The following is a 20592-nucleotide window of genomic DNA, read 5'->3' as shown; positions in this document are numbered from 1 at the left end:
GCCATTGCCCACAGTGCAAAGCAATCCTAAATCATTTATGGAAGATGGAATACTGTGTTCTGTTGCCTCTGAATTATAACTATAATTTATTTTAGGAATTTTCCTAGATGTAGTATTCTTTAATCATTTCTTCATTACACTGGCGTGACTCCCTTGGACCCACACAAATATTGCAGTACGTTTTGGAGAATTGTGAAGAAGCCACAATTCCTCATTCACTCTGCAACCCTCAAGGGTACCTGGAAACAGAAGAGCAGAATGTATTGCCCTCTGGTGGCACATTTAATTCAGTACCATAAAACAGACAAAGCAGAACACTGAAAACTTCTTAAGCAATCCCATAAAGTCAAGCAACACACATCAAAGTTGCTGGTGAACGCTTGAATTTCCAGCATCTGCAGAATTCCTGTTGTTTGTACCATAAAGTCAAGTATGACTTGCTTCCACTCCACTTCTCTGGGCTCAAAGGTCAACCTGGAAACTTCAGACTCTGCCACAGAGAGGCCGGGGGTACTTGACTGGGGAAATGGATGGGAGGATGGTTGGTTGCTCTTTATGGAATTGGAATTGCTTTATTATTGTCACATGTACTAAAGTACAGTGAGAACTTGTCTTGCATGTAGTTCATATAAATCAAATCATTACACAGTGCATTACTGAGCTTAAGTTACTCCAAAGGGACACAAGGTTTTCAATGCCATCCTGAAGGCTCCTTCTCCATTTTGAGCAGCCACAGGCCAGAGATTCCAACACACTGAAGAGGTTAATTTGTTTCAAGGAGGCTTTGAGAACATCCTTGAAATATCTCCACCTGATAATAATTTTTTCCCATGACAGAGCTTGGAGTACGATATGCATTTTGAGAGTACGGTGTGAGATATCTGAACAATATTCCCACTGATTGACTGTAGTTAGGGCTTCACCGCTGGGAATGTCAGCTCTGGGAGGGGACGCTGATATCACTTCACCTACAATTTATTTGAATAATTCTATAAAGTGCTTGTAATAATTTAGTGTCTTGAGCACCCTTTGAACTGCATTTTCCAACATCTGAAGAACAAACTACCTTTGCACGAGAATAAAATAAAGAGCAAGTCATATCAAAGCTGCTTCAGCATCAGTCCTACTTTAGGGTAGTACAGAATCAAACACATTTTTTCAATATTTTATCCGTGAATAATTCTGAACCTGCAATCATAAGGTGTGATGAGAAATTGGGTTAATTGTTAAAGAGTTGAGGGGTTATTATGTAATAACTATACACAAAAATGTAATTTGTGTAAAATGTGACAAAGATCTCTGATTCTGAAATGAGCTGAGAAGAAACTACAGACCGAAACTGTCTGTAAATATCTCTTCATTAAAGTAAACTTTCCATGCAGTTACCATTAATGTAATCAGCAGTGACTTATAAAGGTTCCATTCAAAGACAAGGCTTATCAGAAGTCTACGGTCATTAACCAGCTAGAGACAAAGGGACATGAGCAATTGTTCACAAGATTGGAGATATGCAGGAAGAAAGGTGTAGGAACTGTGTGAATGATCTGTGTCAAAGAGATAACGGTAAAAAATGGCCACCCTATCACTTACGTGGAATTGAAAGGACACTTGGAATATTAATGGCAGTGGCATTGAAATCAAGTAGATTTTTTTAAAGACTGACTGGTGTTTAACTGAGCAATGAAATTAAGCACAGAACTACACTTCAGGAGAAAACAAATTAAGAGAGTAGACTGTAGACAATGCCACTGTATCAAAGGACCCCCACACATTGAGAGATGTGACCTATTTGTCATCTACTACCTGAATTTTTCAACTTAATAAATTCTCAAACTTTATTAAGACATGAGAGAATACAACCAATTAAGTGTGACATTAGAAAAGTGTGTATGGAACTGGAGGAGATAGCTGGGGTACTGAATACTTTGCTTCAGTATTCACAACGGAAAAGGACTTCGGTGATTGTAAGGATGACTTGCAGCGAACTGAAAAGCTTGAGCATATAGACATTAAGAAAGTGGATTTGCTGGACCTTTTGGAAAGTATCAAGTTGGATAAGTCACTGGGACCGAATGAGATATACCCCAAGCTACTGTGGGAGGTGAGGGAGGAGATTGCTGAGCCTCTGGCAATGATCTTTGCATCACCAATGAGGAGTAGGAGAGGTTCCAGAGGATTGGAGGGTTGCAGATGTTGTTCCCTTATTCAAGAAAGGAAGTAGGGATAGCCCAGGAAATTATAGGCCAGTGAGTCTTACTTCAGTGGTTGGTAAGTTGATGGAGAAGATCCTGAGAGGCAGGACTTATGAACATTTGGAGAGGCATAGTATGATCAGGAATAGTCAGCATGGCTTTGTCAAAGGCTTACGAAGTAAGTAAGTAAGTAACTTACTTATAAAGTACCTTACGAGCCTGATTGAATTTTTTGAGGATGTGACTAAACACATTGATGAAGATAGAGCAGTAGATATAGTGTATACAGATTTCAGCAAGGCATTTGATGAGGTACCCCATGCAAGGATTATTGAGAAAGTAAGGAGGCATGGGATCCAAGGGGACCTTGCTTTGTGGATCCAGAAATGGCTTGATCACAGAAGGCAAAGAGTGGTTGTAGATTGGTCATATTCTGCATGGAGGTTGGTGACCAGTGGATCTGTTCTGGGACCCCTTCTCTTTGTGATGTATAAATGACCTGGATGAGGAAGTGGAGGGATGGGTTAGTAAATTTGCTGATGACACAAAGGTTGGTGGTGTTGTGGATAGTGTAGAGGGCTGTCAAAGGTTACAGCGGGACATTGACAGGATGCAAAACTGGGCTGAGAAGTGGCAGATGGAGTTCAACCCCGAAAAGAGTGAGGTGGTTCATTTTGGTAGGTCAAATATGATGGCAGAATATAGTACTAATGGTAAGACTCTTGGCAGTGTGGAGTATCAGAGGGATCTTGAGGTCTGAATCCATAGGACACTCAAAGCTGCTCTGCAGGTTGACCCTGTGGTTAAGAAGGCATACAATGCATTGGCCCTCATCAACCAGGGGATTGAGTTCAAGAGCCGAGAGGTAATGTTACAGCAGTATAGGACCCTGGTCAGAGCCCACTTGGAGTACTATCTTCAGTTCTGGTCGCCTCACTACAGGAAGGCTGTGGAAACTACAGAAAGGGTGCAGAGGAGATTTACAAGGATGCTGCCTGGATTGGGGAGCATGCCTTATGAGAACAGGTTGAGTGAACTTGGCCTTTTCTCCTTGGAGCGACGGAGGATGAGAGGTGACCTGATAGAGGTGTATAAGAGGATGAGAGGCATTGATTGTGTAGATAGTCAGAGGCTTTTTCCAGGACTGAAATGGCTAACATGAGGGGGCACGGTTTTAAGGTGCTTGGAAGTAGGTACAGAGGGGATGTCAGGGTTAAGTTTTTTTACGCAGAGAGTAGTGAGTGCGTGGAATGGGCTGCCGGTAACTGTGGTGGAGGCGGATACGATAGGGCCTTTTAAGAGACTCCTGGATAGGTACATGGACCTTAGAAAAATGGAGGGCTATAGGAAACCCTAGGTAATTTCTAAAGTAAGTACATGTTCGACAGCACTGTGGGCCAAAGGGCCTGTATTGTGCTGTAGGTTTTCTATGTTTCTAAACTTTTTCCACAAATGACTGGCTGTTGCTCATTTTCTCCTGTGGAATTACTGTGCTAGTCTTAATCAAAAAGGACTCCCTGCCATGGATTGGTACAAAGTGTAAGATCTCAAATAGATTGACACAATGTGTACATTAAATATGAACCATATATGGAGGACAATAGAGAAGACAAGACCATAATACCACAAGACATAAGAGTACAATTAGGCCATCGAGCATGCTCCAGTGTTCCATCATGGCTGATCCCGGATCCCACTCAAACCCACACACCTGCCTTCTCACCATATCCTTTGATGCCCTGACTGATCAGGAAACGATCAACTTCCACCTTAAATATACCCACGGACTTGGCCTCCACCGCAGTCTGTGGCAGAGCATTCCACAGATTCACTGCTCCCTGGCTAAAAAATTTCCTCCTTATCTCTGTTCTAAAAGGTCACATTTAATTCTGAGGCTGTGCCCTCTAATTCTGAATAACCCATCACAGGAAACATCCTCTCCACATCCACCCTATCTAGTGCTTTCAATGAGATCCCCCGCATTCTTCTAAATTCCAGTGAGTACAGGCCCAAAGCTGCCAAGGATGGCCAATGACAGACAGACAGTGAGGACCTACATTGCTGTGCTAAACACCAGTGGCATAATGGGCAGTAACTAACAAGGAGACAACTGCATCAATGTTTGGTGTAGCAGAGGGTACCTCACTGACTTGGTTGGAAAATGCAATCCCCAATGTGGAATTAAACCAGTCCAAACACAAGACCCCAGGACCAATGGTTTATGCATTAACGTAAACTGTTCCCTGAACAGATAAATGCAGCAAATCTCTTTGATTCTGCTGAAAGCATACATGCACATTAAGCAAGGATATGATGGGCTTGGCTTCCAGCACCCCGCTCAAGTTGAATACTCATTTTATTTTAATGGGAATTGAATATGAAAGTAAGCTTCAGATACAATACTTACAAAAAGTATTCACCACCACCCCCCAGAAGTTTTCATGCTTTATTGTTTAACATCATTGAATCACGATGGATTTAATTTGGCTTTTCTTGACACTGATCAACAGAAAAAGATTCTTTCTTGTCAGTGAAAACAGATTTCTACAAAGTGATCTAAATCATTAACAGATACAAAACATAAAATGATTGATTGTATAAGTATTCAGCCCTTTTAGTACGACACACCAATTCATCACCGGTGCAGCCAATTGGTTTTAGAAGTCAATAATTAATTAAATTGAGATCACCATGTGCAGTCAAGGTGTTTCAATTGATTGTAGTAAAAATACACCTGTAGCTGGAGGGTCCAATTGCAGAGAGGGCTGGGCTAGGAGTGGTTGGACTGGAAGCTAGTTGTGTTTTGCTTGATGTGTGAGTGTGTTTTGGAACCTGTTGAGGGAAAGAGAGTGGGGAAGGAACGGAAATTGCTGGGAGGGGGTCGTGTGGGTCTGGTAATGGCGGATAAGATAAGAGGCGGGGTTGAGGGAAAGAAAGTGGAGAAGGAGAGGGATAGAGACTTGGGACCAGAGGTAGGCAGCTGGGGAGAGGTGGATTATTGTGAAGGGAGAAATAAAAGGAATGAGGAGGTAGTGAGGGGTCGGATGAATAAAAACCAAGACAAAGGGAATAAAAGAATAAGAAATGATAGTGGAGAAAGCTCAAAGTGAGGAAGATGAACAAGCTCAGAGAGGAGGTGTTGTCATAATTAGGTTTAATGAGAAGGCTCAGGGACATATGAAGAAAATTAACCCGTTTGTGCTAACAACAACTCTGACAAATAAGGTAGGGGAAATAGTATTTGCAAAAGTCCTTAATGATGGCAACTTATTGGTAAGATGTGCGAATGAGGAACAACTTGAGAAAGCACTCAAGCTAAAAGAGATAGGAAAATGCAAGGTGGAATACACTGGGAGGGTGGGAGCACAAAACAGTGGTTGTAAAGGAGTGATCACGGGGATACCAATGAGTATAAATATGGAGGAGATAAAGAGGAATCTCAAAGGAGGGAAAGTAATGAATGTTCAAAGACTGAAAACAACAAAGGAGGGAGTGAAAAAGGAAAGTGAATCAGTATTGATTGAATTTGAAGAAGAAAGAGTGCCAAGGAAGGTGTTCCTGGGTTTCATGAGTTACCCAGTAAGGGTGTATGTGCCAAAGCCACTGAGGTGCTATAATTGTCAAAGGTTTGGACACGTGGCTAAAAACTGTAAAAGGCAGAGGAGATGTGCTAGATGTGGGGGTGATCATGAATATGGAAAGTGCGGAACAGGAGTTCAACCAAAATGCTGCAATTGTGGAGGAGCTCATAATGTTGCATATAGTGGGTGTGCGGTTGTGAGACGGGAGACTAAAATTCAAGAAATAAAAGTGAAAAGAAAGATCACTTATGCAGAAGCTGTAAAAGTGTCAAGAGAACAGAATAATGTTCCTAATGAACAGGGAGCAATAGGGATACGAGAGATGCAACAAAGAACAAATGACAGGATTTATGTAGACAAAAAGGCTCTAGTAACATTCATTGCAGGAGTGATTAATAGTACTGCTGAGGTAAAGTCAAAAAGTGACAAAATTCAGCTGGTGGTAAAAGCAGCAGTAAACCATTTAGGGTTAGTAGGACTGACATGGGAGGAAGTGAGGGAGAACCTCAGTAATCAGTCAAGCCAGGAAGTGTCATGTGTTGGTTAATACTAATTATGGTGATTCTTTTACAATGGAATGCAAGGAGCTTACTGGCCAATAGCTGGGAATTCAAGCACTTTATTAAAGAAATGGTTGTAAAACCGGATGTAGTGTGTATTCAGGAAACTTGGTTGAAACCAACTTTAGACTTTGTGGTATATGGGTATACAATAATAAGGAAAGATAGAAATCTAGGGGGAGGAGGGGTTTGTGCTATGTTAATCAAGCAAGGTATACCATATAGGGTATTGGAAAAAGGAGATGATCAGGAATACATAGTGGTGGAAGTGTGGGAGAGAGGGGAGGGAGTGGTTATAATTAACTACTACAATCCATGTAAAAGGTTGGATTTGGACAGCCTATTAAAGATACAAGGACAAAACAGACATAAAGTAGTGTGGTGTGCAGATTTCAATGCTCATAGCACAATATGGGGGGATCAGATTACAGATCCAAATGGAAAGGTAATTGAAGATTTGATGGAAGAAAGGGATTTGGTGTGTATGAATGATGGTAGCGGCACAAGGATAGATATAACAACAGGAACTGAGTCAGTGTTAGATATTACGTTAGTGTCTAATACCTTGGCTGGCATTAGTAACTGGGGAGTTTGGACTGCTTCAACAGTAGGCAGTGATCACTACCCAGTTTTGTGTTCAGTGGGTGAAAGAGTTGAAGTAAGACCAGGTGGCGGAACCCCAAAGTGGGTGTTTGAAAAAGCTGATTGGGGTAAGTTCCAGAAGTTGAGTGAAGAAGGGTTGACAAAGATTGATATTTCTGGAAATGTAGATGAATTAAACAGTCAGGTGACTTCAGCAATTATCCTGGCAGCAGAAGGATCTATAGCTAGGAGTAAAAATAGGATGAATAGAAAACTGGTACCATGGTGGACAGAGGAATGTTGTCAGGCTGTAAAAAACAGAAATAGAGCATTCAGGCTAGTTAAAAGAACCCATAATATGCAGCATTTGGTTCAATATAAGAAAGCACAGGCAGTGGTGAGGAGAACTATACGTCAAGCTAAAAGGGCAAGTTGGAGGAGTTTTTGTAACAAGATAGGAAGAACAACACCTGTGGGAGAGATATGGGGAATGATTAAGAGGATGGGAGGAGATAGAAGGGAATGGGAATATCCAGTAATGATATCTGAGGAGGAAACTGCAGTCTCCAGTAGGGATAAGGCTGAGGTCATGGCCAAGTCATTTGTACTGATACACAGTTCAGAAAATTTGTCTGAAGAAGGGAAAGAATAATGAGCCAACGCCCAGATGTGTTAAGCAGGAGGGAAGGAACAGATGATATAATTGATGATCCATTTACATTAGCAGAAATGGTGAGAGCAATAAAGACATCGAGACCAACCTCCCCAGGGAAAGATCTGATATGCTCTGTGATGCTAAAAAATCTAGGAGAAGGAGCGCTCTTGAAGTTGCTGCATTTTTATAACAGAGTGTGGGAGGAGGGAAGATTACCAAGTGCATGGAAAGAAGCAGTAGTAATTCCAATAAGAAAGCCTGGCAAGGATCTGTCAAAACCCACTAGCTACAGACCAATAGCATTAACATCAAGTATATGTAAGATAATGGAAAGGATGATAACAGAAAGGTTATCATATGAGCTTGAGAAAAGGGGAATGCTGACAAGTTATCAGAGTGGTTTTAGAAAGGGAAGGAATTCCATGGACTCAGTGATTATGTTAGAGACTGAAATAAGGAAGGCCCAGGCAAATAGAGAGTCAGTAGTGGCAGTGTTCTTTGACATTGAAAAAGCCTATGATGTGATGTGGAAGGAAGGATTATTAATTAAACTGCACAAGATGGGGGTTGGTGGGAGAGTTTTTAATTGGATTAAAGATTTTTTGTTTGGTAGAAAAATTCAAGTTCGGATTGGATCAGAATTATCAAAACAGTACATAGTGGAAAATGGCACACCTCAAGGTAGTGTGATTAGCCCATTACTTTTCATGATTATGATCAATGATGTCTTCACAAAGGTACCAGTGGATATAGGTAGGTCACTGATTGCGGATGATAGGGCCTTGTGGAAAAGAGGCAGGAACATGGACCATATAATTAGGAAACTACAAGAAGCAATTGATGAAGTGGTGGAGTGGGGTTATGATTGGGGATGTAGATTTTCAGTAGACAAAACTCAATCTGTATTTTTTACCAGGAAAAGGGTTGAGGTAGGGAAGAAGTTAAGGATGTATGGGGTTGAATTAGAAAGGGTTGCATCATTTAAATTTCTGGGAGTTATATTTGATTCACGATTAACATGGGCAGACCATATCAGGAAAGTTGAGGAGAAATGTAAAAAAGTAATAAATGTGATGAGATGTTTGACTGGTAGGGAATGGGGAGCAAGTTGTTCAGCTTTGAAGAGAATGTATGTGGCTTTAGTAAGATCTGTATTGGATTATGGAAATATAGTATATGGATCAGCAGCTAGGTCTCTTATAAGGAAACTGGATGTGATTCAGGCTCAGGCCTTGAGAGTGTGCAGTGGGGCTTTTAAAACGTCACCAGTGTCAGCCCTACAGATAGAAATGGGAATAATGCCTTTGGAACTAAGAAGGATGCAACTGATGGCAAACTACTGGGCTAACTTGCAGGGGCACAATGATTCTCACCCTACTAAAGGAGTGTTGCAGGAGTGCTGGGAAAATGGGAGGTTTCAGAGGGATACCTTTAGTCGGGTAGGGAATGATATCGCGAAAGAATGTGGAGTATTTGATCTGAGGATAAGTCCTTCAGTAGTTTATCCGGTTGTAGCTCCATGGAAGCTTGTATGGCCTGACATAGACTGGCATTTGTTAGAGGTAAAAAGGAAAGAAAGATATAAAACAGATTTGGTAAATGCATTTAACTGTCATGTGATGGAAAAGTATAGAGATTATACTCACATTTATACGGATGGTGCGAAGGAACCTGCAACAGGAGTGACAGGGTTTGGGGTGGTCATACCAGCAAAAGAAATTGGAATCAGCAGAAGAACATCTAATAAGTTAGGAGTGTTTACAGTGGAGATGCTGGCAGTGTTGGTTGCGTTGCAATGGGTGCAGAAAGCCAGACAAGTCAAAGCATTGATATATTCAGATTCATCCTCCGTTCTAGCAAGTTTAAGGTCTTTTCACACAAACAGTCGGCAAGATGTACTTTATGAAGTCCTTCAGTTAGTTACAAGGATTGCAAATCAGGGAGGTCAGGTAAAATTTCTATGGGTTCCAGCACATGTAGGGGTGAAGGGGAATGAGAGGATGGATGAGTTGGCAAAGAGGGTGTTAAAGAAAGAAAATGTGGAAATGCACATTAGTATCAGTAAAGCAGAGGTTAAGTGTGTAATCTGGGAAAAAGTCAACCGAATGTGGCAAGAAAGATGGGACAGGGAGGGGAAAGGGAGGCATTTATATCAAATACAAAAGAGTGTTGCAGTTACTAGGCTAGGTAATGGAAACAGAAGAGAGGAAATTGTGTGGACTAGGTTAAGGCTGGGGCATTGTGCATTAAACAAAACATTGAAAATGATAGGGAAACACCAGACAGGATTGTGTGAGGAATGTCAGGAAGAGGAGTCAGTAGAACATGTAGTTCTGAGTTGCAGGAAGTATGGGATACAGAGAGAGATGATGAGAAATAAATTAAGGGATTTGGGGATGCGGGAATTCACATTAAAAGGGTTGCTGGGCATGGGTAAGAGAGCACAAGTCTGGGTATTTTCAGCATTTTTAAGGGATACAGGGGTTTTTTTATAGAATATGACAAATAAACAGGAATAGGATGCTAGGATGGTCAAAGATGGGAGGGTGAAGTGTAGGTGTGCATGCGTGTGTGTGTGTGTGTGATTGGGTGAAGGGATTTAGAATGTATGTCTAGTGCACATTCTGGAGCAGAGGGTGGCGGTAATGCACCATTAAGCTGGATGCCAACTGCTGTAAAGCAAGATACAGACAGACAGACAGGGTCCAACTGCAGGTGAGTCAGTATCCTGGCAAAAACTACACCATGAAGACAAAAGAACACTCCAAGCAACTTCGTGAAAAGGTTATTGAAAAGCACATGTCCGGAGATGGATACAAGAACAGTTCCAAATCATTGAATATCCCTTAGAGTATAGTTAAGTCAATCATCAAGAAATGGAAAGAATATGGCATAGCTGTAAATCTGCCTAGAGGCCATACTCAAAAATTGAGTGACTGTGTAGGAAGGGGGTGAGTGAAAGAGGCTACCAAGACACCTATGAGAACTCTGGAGGAATTACCAGCTTCAGTAGCTGAGATGGGAGAGACTGCGCATACAACTGTTGCCCAGGTGCTTCACCAGTCACAGTTTTGTGGGAGAGTGGCAAAGAGAAAGTCACTGTGGAAAAAAGCTCACATGAAACCTCAAGCAACACACATCAAAGAGATTTGAAATCTCTTACTAGCTCTTCTTTCAGTTAGTCCTGACAAAGGGTCTCAGCCCGAAACTTCGACTGTACCTCTTCCTAGAGATGCTGCCTGGCCTGCTGCGTTCACCAGCAACTTTGATGTGTGTTGCTTGAATTTCCAGCATCTGCAGAATTCCTCATGTTTACATGAAACCTCAGCTAGTTTGCCAGAAGGTATGTGCGAGACTCTAAGGTCAGCTGGAAGAAGGTTATACGGCCTGATGAAACCAAAATTGAGCTTTTAGCCATCAGACTAAACACTGTTTGGCATAAACCAAACACCGTGCATCATCAAAAACTCACCATCCCTACCATGAGGTATGGTGATGGCTGCATCATGTTGCGTGGGATGTTTCACTGCCGCAGACCCTGGAAGGCTTGTGAAGGTAGAGGGTAAAATAAGGACCTTGAGGGAAGTTAGTGTGGAAATAGCAGGGGCTCTGACAGAAATATTTCAAATGTCATTAAAAACGGGGATGGTGCCGGAGGATTGGCGTATTGCTCATGTTGTTCCATTGTTTAAAAAGGGTTCTAAGAGTAAACCTAGCAATTATCGGCCTGTGAGTTTGATGTCAATGGTGGGTAAATTGATGGAAAGTATTCTTAGATGGTATATATAATTATCTGGATAGACAGGGTCTGATTAGGAACAGTCAACATGGATTTGTGCATGGAAGGTCATGTTTGACAAACCTTATTGAATTTTTTGAAGAGGCTACTAGGAAAATTGATGAGGGTAAAGCAGTGTATGTTGTTTATATGGACTTCAGTAAGGCCTTTGGCAAGGTCCCACACGGAAGGTTGGTTAGGAAGGTTCAATCGTTAGGTATTGATATTGAAGTAGTAAAATGGATTCAGCAGTGGCTGGATGGGAGACACCAGAGAGTGGTGGTAGATAACTCTTTGTCAGATTGGAGGCCGGTGACTAGTGGTGTGCCTCAGGGATCTGTACTGGGTCCAATGTTATTTGTCATATACAGTAATGATTTGGATGAAGGTGTGGTAAATTGGATGAGTAAGTATGCAGATGATACTAAGATAGGTGGAGTTGTGGATAATGAAGTACGTTTTCAAAGCTTGCAGAGAGATTTAGGCCAGTTAGAAGAGTGGGCTGAAAGATGGCAGATGGAGTTTAATGCTGATAAATGCGAGGTGCTACTTTTTTGTAGGGCTAATCAAAATAGGACATACATGGTAAATGGTAGGGCATTGAAGAATGCAGTAGAACAGAGGGATCTAGGAATAATGGTGCATAGTTCACTGAAGGTGGAATCTCAAGTGGATAGGGTGGTGAAGAAAGCTTTTGGTATGATGGCCTTTATAAGTCACAGCATTGAGTATAGGAGTTGGGATGTAATGTTGAAATTGTACAAGGCATTGGTGAGGCCAAATTTGGAGTATTGTGTACAGTTCTGGTCATTGAATTGTAGGAAAGATGTCAACAAAATAGAGGGAGTACAGAGAAGATTTACTAGAACGTTACCTGGGTTTCATTACCTAAGTTACAGAGAAAGGTTGAACAAGTTGGGTCTTTATTCTTTGGAGCATAGAAGGTTGAGGGGGGACTTGATAGAGGTATTTAAAATTATGAGGGGGATAGATAGAGTTGATGTGGATAGGCTTTTTCCATTGAGAGTGGGAGAGATTCAAACAAGAGGACATGAGTTGAGAGTTAAAGGGCAAAAGTTTAGGGGTAACATGAGGGGAAGCTTCTTTACTCAGAGAGTGGTAGCTGTGTGGAATGAGCTTCCAGCAGAAGTGGTTGAGGCAGGATCGATGTTGTTGTTTAAAGTTAAATTGGACAGCTATATGGACAGGAAAGGAATGGAGGGTTATGGGCTGAGTGCAGGTCGGTGGGACTAGGTGAGAGTAAGAGTTCGGCACGGACTAGAAGGGCCGAGATGGCCTGTTTCCGTGCTGTAGTTGTTATATGGTTATATATGGTTAAAATGAATGCAGCAAAATACAGGGAAATCCTGGTAGAAAACCTGATGTAGTCTGCAAGAGACTGCTTCTTGGAGGAAGAATTGTTTTCCAGCAAGACAATGACCCCAAGCATAAAGCCAAAGCTACACAGGAATGGCTTAAAAACAACAAAGTCAATGTCCTGGAGTGACCAAATCAGAATGCAGACCTCAATCCAATTGAGAATATGTGTCTGGACTTGAAAAGGGCTGTTCATTCAAAATCCCCATGCAATCTGACGGAGCTAGAGCAGTTTTGTAAAGAAGAACGGGGAAACATTGCAGTGTCCAGGTGTGTAAAGCTGATAGAGACCTATCCACACAGATTCGAGGCTGTAATTGCTGACAAAGGTGCACCTACTAATTACTGACTTGAAGGGGGTGAGTAATTATTCTGTGTTTAATAACTGCAATAAATTTAGATTAATTTGTAGAAATTTGTTTTCACTTTGACACAAAAGTGACCTTTCTGTTGATTAGTGTCAAAAAAATGCCAAATTAAATCCACTGTGATTCAATGTTGAACAACAATACAACATGAAAACTTCCAGAGGGGGTGAACACTTTTTATAGGTACTGTATATAGCACAATAATGAAACCACTTCTGTAATACTGTTTCCTTATATCAGAAATGCATTGCCAACAGTTCAGAAAAAGTTTGCCAAACTGATATCTGGAATGGTCAGGCTGTCTTATGAGCAATAACTGGGTAGTCTCAGCTCATATCCGTTGAAGATTAGAAAATCCAGGGGAATGGAATATTAGATCTTGAAGGATTTTGAAAGCGCGAAGGGTATGTTTCTTTTAGTGGGGTAATCTAGAACTAGGGCATTCTAATAGGGATCACAGATTTAAGAGCGATATTATGATTTTTTTTCTCTGAGGGTCATGAGTCTTTGAAGCTCTTTTCTTCAAAGGGCACTGGAATTAGAATCAACGAATAATTTTTAAGGCAGAGAAAGACTGATACTTGATAAGCAAGGGAGTGAGTGGTCATTAACAGTCCCGGAAAAAGATCTGATGATAAAATTGTATTCTTCTTAAAAGGCAGTGAAGTGGATAGGGGCTAGTACACTAGTGTTTGTACAAGTTTTACTTGCAAGTCTAATTCTAGCTGCGTGCTTGAGGCATTGACGATAGATGTTCGCTTTAGAGTTTCCTATTGAGATGAAAGACAAAGATGATACAAATAAATTATATAAAAATAAGCTTAGGAGGAATGACGGCACCTAACGGCGACTCCTTTGTTTGCATCTTCGGACACAGCTCTATTTCTATCTCTAATATCTCTATTTTTCTCTTTCAGGGGTTCTTTTGAAGACCCTGACCTGGAGTTACACGCAGGCTTTGGTTCTTTGTGGGAATGGGCCGCTATTCGACATGCCAGAGGTTTGGCCTGAGAATCACGGTCATGTTCGGAAACCTAAATCGGTGACTTGTAAACATAATGAGCGGAAGGGTTGCTGCTCTGAACCGTGGTTTCTGTTGTGCTAACAGATTCTACTGAACATTATGAACAGTCTTGAGGTTTGGAGCAAAGGACAAACAAAACCAACAATTCCAGGGAGTTTACCGTCAGAGATGAGCAAGTGGTACTTCCCGCCTCTTGTAATTAAACCACAAACAAAAAGGGTGAAGCTGGGCTATAGGAGAGAGGAACCAAGAGGTTTCAAGGCAATATTTGCAAACATTAATTCCAAAAAATTTCTGAGAAGAAGCAATTTAAGCTCGACAGGAACAAGAGCTGCAAATTCCACATTACAGAATGTCTCTTAACCCAAAAGAGACATTATTAAGCTTTGTTCAGTTTATGAACATGCAACAACATTTCTAGAGCATGCTTTTGCTGCAGTCAGTGAAATAAACTACAGTCTATCGATGCAGTACCTTGTTCTTCAGGGCCTTCTGCCTCCCCTATTGGATTGCCCTTCAAATGCACAAAGGGGAAGTTCTGGATCTCAGGGGGCACAGAGCGTAGGCAATTGTTTTGCAGGTCAAGTCTTGACAAGTTGGGGATGTAAGCAAGCTCAGCTGGAACCGTTATGAGTTGATTGCTGTGTAGATGTAATTCCCCAAGGGACGCCATGTTTGCTGCAAGCAGGCAAATCAAGACTTGTATCATATATAAGTGCTTTTTAAAAAATTTATTGTTATCACGATACATCAACATCTAAACTTATCTAATCTTGTACCAAAATCTTAAAAATTAAAGCAAACCAAAAATAACTCAAAATGCAGTGTTATGCAGAACACGAAAAGTATTAATGAAGCTTCTAACCCGTCATTTAGGTGCCAGTTCTAACCATAAATGATCTGCTCAAAGCATTGATTTGTCTAACACTATCTTGTCTATGAAAGATGTTACATAGGCCAAATGTGTATTAGTAGTGGCATTGCAAATATAGTAGTCTGTAATAAAAATTTAATTCAAACATTTTAGCTCATTTTTATCTCAACATTTTCACAGATCCTTAACCCATAATGTTCTTAATGATCTTACATTAATGAGACAATCCTAAAATCAAGTTACATCTATAAACACGTAATCAGACTTGTTCAATTAACTCACTGAGTGTGGACGGCAGAGTTTTCAATCGATTCCCTGAAAAGTCTATCCAGGTACAGCTACTCAGTTTTCCGATCTCATCAGGAAGCTGTTCCAGTTTATTCTCAGATAAGTCCACTCTCTTAAGTGCTACAAGTTCACCAATGCTTCCAGGCAACACCCTCAGCTGATTTTTCATCAGGGACAGAAAAGACAGTTTTACCAGCTTCCCAATGCTGTTGGGCAGTGCAGCCAGTTGGTTGTGGCTTAGCAGGAGCACAGTGAGTTCCTTCAATTCCGTCAGACATTCAGGCAAAGAGACGAAGCGGTTGAAACTCAGATCCAAATGACTCAAGCACTGGAAATGTCCAAAGTTCACAGGCAAAGTCGCCAACAGACCATGCTTACATGCACCATATTCATCCCTGAGGTGACCACCTGGTGATTACATTTAACAAATATCAATATTTCAATGGATGTAAATATCCAGGTGGATCGCACTATCTTATTGTCCAGGAATTACCGAAATATAATTATATCCATTACTGCCCATAGAGATAACAGACTTACAGCAGTACACATACATCCTGACAGCAAAAATCACTCACCCATACATGCAGATGTGCACAATGCTCTATATAATATAAATAACATTTATTACTTTGCAATAATTAAAAACATGTAGTATTCACACCACTGATTATTCATAATCACATAAAAATAAAAATACCCAAATTATAATTTAGAAATTAAAATGTTAGCGAAATACTCTATAGCCAAACTCATTTATATTCAGAAAATGAAATGCAAATACAAAATAATAATGACAAAAAGGGGAATCAAGGTATTAATTGACCTCACAAGTAAACCCAGTTGCAATACCTTTAAGCACAAGTGATTTCAGCCTCCTTAGTTCAGGAACGAATGTCAGTGATGGACCGATCTCCTCTTCATTGCAGTTTAGCCGTAGAAACTCAACCTGTTGTAGCTCCTTCCTGTGAGTATTGCATAGCACCAAAAATTTTCTGGTGCCATTTGGAAATACGTCTAAGTTCAGTCTGTTGTCTGCCAAGTACACTTCTGCAGTGCTGTCTTTGTCTGCCTCCCCAAGCAATAATTTCGCCATCTTCTACCATAGCTCAGCTGTGCAAGGTGCATGTTTCAACACGCCAGGCAGACATTTGGTGCTTTGCACAATGATCCTCCCTCAAGAACAGGCTGCACTACACAAAATTGAGAAAGTAAGAAAAGTCATAAGTTAATAAACATGTTCGCTAATTAGTTCATTTTACATCTGTCTAGTCCAACAGAATTATAGTGAGTTGTTCCTCTCAAAACTAAAGGCATTGATGCACAGCGTAATATTGCAAACTAAAAAGCAGGATTGCGATGCTATCATATATAATCATGGAAGTAAGACAAGACAGGTGAGACTTATCAGATTAGGTACACAAATGATACTTGAGAAAAAAAGACTAAAAACTGCATTTGAAATGTAATTACTGTAACAAAGTTGGAAGTACAGTAGTTAACTTTCAAACCAGATCCCAGAATCAACAGTTAATTAATGTTTGCCATGACAGTCATGAAATTTCCTTGTTCTCATATTAGAGATTGGGAATTCACTTAATACCGCTCAAGAAGTCTAGCTAAAAGATCGGACTGCTGGCACTCCAGTACTCCCCCAGCGTTGTGCACTACAACCTGTCTGGATGATGCCTTTCTAGGGATCATCTGCTGGCCATTTTGTCCTATGAGGTGAATCTGGACGCTATCAAATTAGTTCCAAGCAGGCCTGTTGTCAATGCAAAATTGACCCTTATTCAGCAAAAACTGCAACTTACATCCAAAGCACCTTGTATAGTATATACAATATACTAAACAAGTTGAATATAGTATTTTCAACTTCAAAGAAGCATTCACAACAATTAAGCAATTTAAGAAAATATTGAGAAGTGACATAAAACTAAATCAAAAAGGTGTGTTTTATTTCATGCTTTGTCTAAATTTATCTTATCCTTGAAGCTGATTTATTGCCTCTTCACGATTTCACCAAGATCCACTGGGCTTATAAAAGACAAAAAATATTCACCTCGTGTTAAAGATTATCATTACCAGAATTAGCTAATGAGCCATTTTTGTGTATGAGCCCCGGAGAGAGGGTTACATTTGTACAACTGTTAAAACTAAAACAAAGTTATAGCTGCAAACCATAACTTTTTCATCTGTGTAAGATTACAAAACAGAGAGAGATGAAGAAGGAGAATACAGTAGCTGAGAGATGGTGAATAAAGAACAAAAGGGAAAACATTCAATAGGATGACAGCTGGAGTGACTCCAATAAAGGAAAGATGAGTTCAAAGTTCAAGGTTCAAAATAAATTTATTATCGAAGTATATACATGTCACCAATATACAACCCCGAGATTCATTTTCTTGTGGGCATTCTCAATAAATCCAATAACCATAATAAAATCAATGAAACACCGGACCAACTTGAGTGTCGACCATTGTGTAAAAGACAACAAACTGCAAATACAGAAAGAAAGAAAAAAAATCGTGAATAGATAAGCAATAAATATCGAACATGAGTTGAAGAGTCCTTGAAAGTGAGTCCATAGGTTGTGGGAACATTTTAATGATTGGGCAAATGAAGTTGAATGAAGTTATCTCCTTTGGTTAAACAGTGTGATGGTTGAGGGTTAACAATGGTACCTGAACCTAGTGGTGTGCGTCCTGAGGCTCCTGTACCTTTTTTGTAAGTTTCTTCTATTATTATGTATTATGTTGTACTGCTGCTGCAAAGACAACACATTTCAGAGCATATGCTGGTGATATTAAACCCAATTCTGATCTTCCTGAAGGCAGCAGAGAGAAGAGGGCATGACGTGGGTGGTGGGGGTCCCTGATGATGAATATTGCTTTCCTGAGACAACACTTTGTGTAGATGTGCTCAATGGTGGGGAGGGCTTTACCCGTGATGGACTGGGCTGTATCCACTACAGTTTGTCAGATTTTCCATCCAAGGGCATTGTTGCAGCCAGTCAATATACTCTCCACCACACATCTATACAAGTTTGTCAAAGTCTTAGGTGTCATGCTGAATCTTTGCAAATTCCAGAAGAAGCAGAGGTGCTGCCCTGCTTTCTTCGTAATTGCACTTACGTGCTGGGCCTAGGGCAGGTCCTTTGAAATGACAACACTGAGGAATTTGGCCCTCTCCACCTCCAATCTCCTGATGAGGACTGGCTCATGGACCTCTGGTTTCCTCCTCCTGAAGTCAATGATCAGCTCCTTGGTCTTGCTGACATTCAGTTCTCATGGCACCACTCAGCCAGATTGTCAATCTCCCTCCTAAATGGTGATACCTTTGCCTCGGCCTACAAACCAGAAGCATGGTGCCCATAAGGAAACAACAGCTTGGTGTAGAGCAGGAGATGCAACAAAGAGTAGGATCGGTATCAGTTCATGTTGACCAAAATGAAACTTGATTATGATCTTAAATTTTGCACTGGTTATTGAGGTCACGAGGGTACGGGTTAATGGCAAAATGCTGCATTACTTTCCCAACCTTACATTGGTGACAAGAGCAAATGAGTTTTTAATTCTCCTATTTTTAGGCAGCCCCTCAGGTTCACTTCATGGGTGTTCCGAGGTAACTGCTGAGGCTAATGTGGGAACAGTGTACTTCCAAAGATGAAGCAGAAGGGGCCTTCAGGTGGATGTGAAGAGATGTGCTTGAATGCAGGTCATCTGCATAAACTCAAGGTTCTCAATACTATCTCAACTGCTTCTATTGGAAAATGCAAACGCATACATTGTATTTTCTATGTATTACAGTATTTACAATATTTACTCAACAGTATTTCAGTATTTACTCAAATGCACACATTATATTTTCTATATTTACTATGTAACCACTGCTAGCTGAATAGAGGGTATTCACTATGTAGCCATGACTTTTGACCTAATCACTATTAATTCAGGGAGAGAACTAGAATGAAACCAAGTAGAAAGATAACGGTGGCGAGTAAGGTAATGAAATATGTGGTAGTATGTCACAACAAGACTAATTAAGAAATAACTGTGGTTAGGGATGAGGAGACACCTGGTCTAAAAAGTAAACTAGGACATAATTAAATTGGGGAGTAAACAATAGTGCAAGGTCGAGAGCGGATGTATTGATGATGTGTGAGCACAGGCCGTCTGGATATGATAATGTAGCTAAGATAGGAGATTGCTATAAAGAATGCTGTGTACAAGCCTTGATGGGCAGTCAGCTACTAGCTTTCTGATTGTCTCAGCTTTGATTTGCAAATTAAAGTTTAAAACGTCTTGAAGGATTTTCTGCGTCTCCTTGTTGTTTGTAAGAAACGAGAAACCACGACAAAATTGGCGTCACGAACAGGATTCAGATAGAGACCCGCGAGGAAGGGAACGGCAGATTGGGACGCTTCCCGGTCCCTCGGGGACCCTCACGGGGCTAACAGAATTAAGGGTGCACCCAAAGAAAAAAGTGAGCGCTTTTTGCGATAATTCGGACTAAGAATTCTGTTGGTTTTGGGGGTCTCGGGGACTCAGAAGTGTGAAGCAACTGCCGGAAGGTCTCTCCGATCCAAAGAATCTGGGAGAATCGGGGATAAAAGGAGGCTCAGAGGATTAATCAAGAACACTGCAGCGGGGGTAAGTACGAATGAAGTAATAACAAGTTAAGTAAGAAAATTCCACGTGGTGTTGGTAAGTCCCTGTGGATACCGCTTCGCACGAAACGAAGGTCTGAACAGGCAGGGAAGGAGAATTAAAAATCCTCCTGAATACCGCCTTAAGAAGTGTAAGGGTCTGCATAGGCGAGGTGTAAATTAAAAATCCTCGTGAATACCGCCTTAAGAAGTGTAAGGGTCTGCATAGGCGATGTGCAAATTAAAAATCCTCATGAATACTGCCTTAAGAAGTGTAAGGGTCTGCATAGGCGAGGTGTAAAAGGTTCTGTGGATACCACCCTAAGTAGGGGTCTGCACGGGCAGAATGTAGTAAGAGACAAAGATAGTTTGATAGATAATTCAGACGTGGGTGAGATAAACCATAAGGCTAGGCATAGAAATAGAGTTAGAAAAATAGTGCTATTAAATAGGCAAGTAGTGAGATTCTAAAAATACCATACTAGAAAAAGGAAAAAAAGAACAACATGACAGAGAAAGGAACGGCAGTAGAAATATTGAGCAGAAAATTCCCGGTGTGTCAAGGTAAGATCGCGGAAATTTCAGAAAAATGGGAAAAAAGAACTAAAGAACTGGTCACGAAATGGCCAAGAGAAGGAACATTTGATGTAAGCTTATGTGAGGAA

The 20592-nt window shown here is 40.8% G+C and overlaps 1 protein-coding gene across 1 annotated transcript in view; it reads right to left on the bottom strand.

Annotated features, from left to right (window-relative positions):
- The window catches only part of pidd1 (p53-induced death domain protein 1), a 73958-nt gene that overhangs the window by 42961 nt on the left and 10405 nt on the right, over window positions 1-20592 (bottom strand). The window contains exons 2-4 of the mRNA XM_072272266.1: window positions 16132-16472; window positions 15274-15687; window positions 14592-14795 (exon numbers count right to left, since the gene is read on the bottom strand). Of these exons, the coding sequence (XP_072128367.1) occupies window positions 14592-14795; window positions 15274-15687; window positions 16132-16375 (862 nt within the window). The 5' untranslated portion in view covers window positions 16376-16472. The remainder of the gene's footprint in view (window positions 1-14591; window positions 14796-15273; window positions 15688-16131; window positions 16473-20592) is intronic.

The sequence above is a fragment of the Mobula birostris genome, chromosome 11 (assembly GCF_030028105.1).
Source record: "Mobula birostris isolate sMobBir1 chromosome 11, sMobBir1.hap1, whole genome shotgun sequence".
In the NCBI taxonomy this organism is placed as follows: domain Eukaryota; kingdom Metazoa; phylum Chordata; class Chondrichthyes; order Myliobatiformes; family Myliobatidae; genus Mobula; species Mobula birostris.
This window is presented reverse-complemented; position numbering and strand designations above follow the sequence as displayed.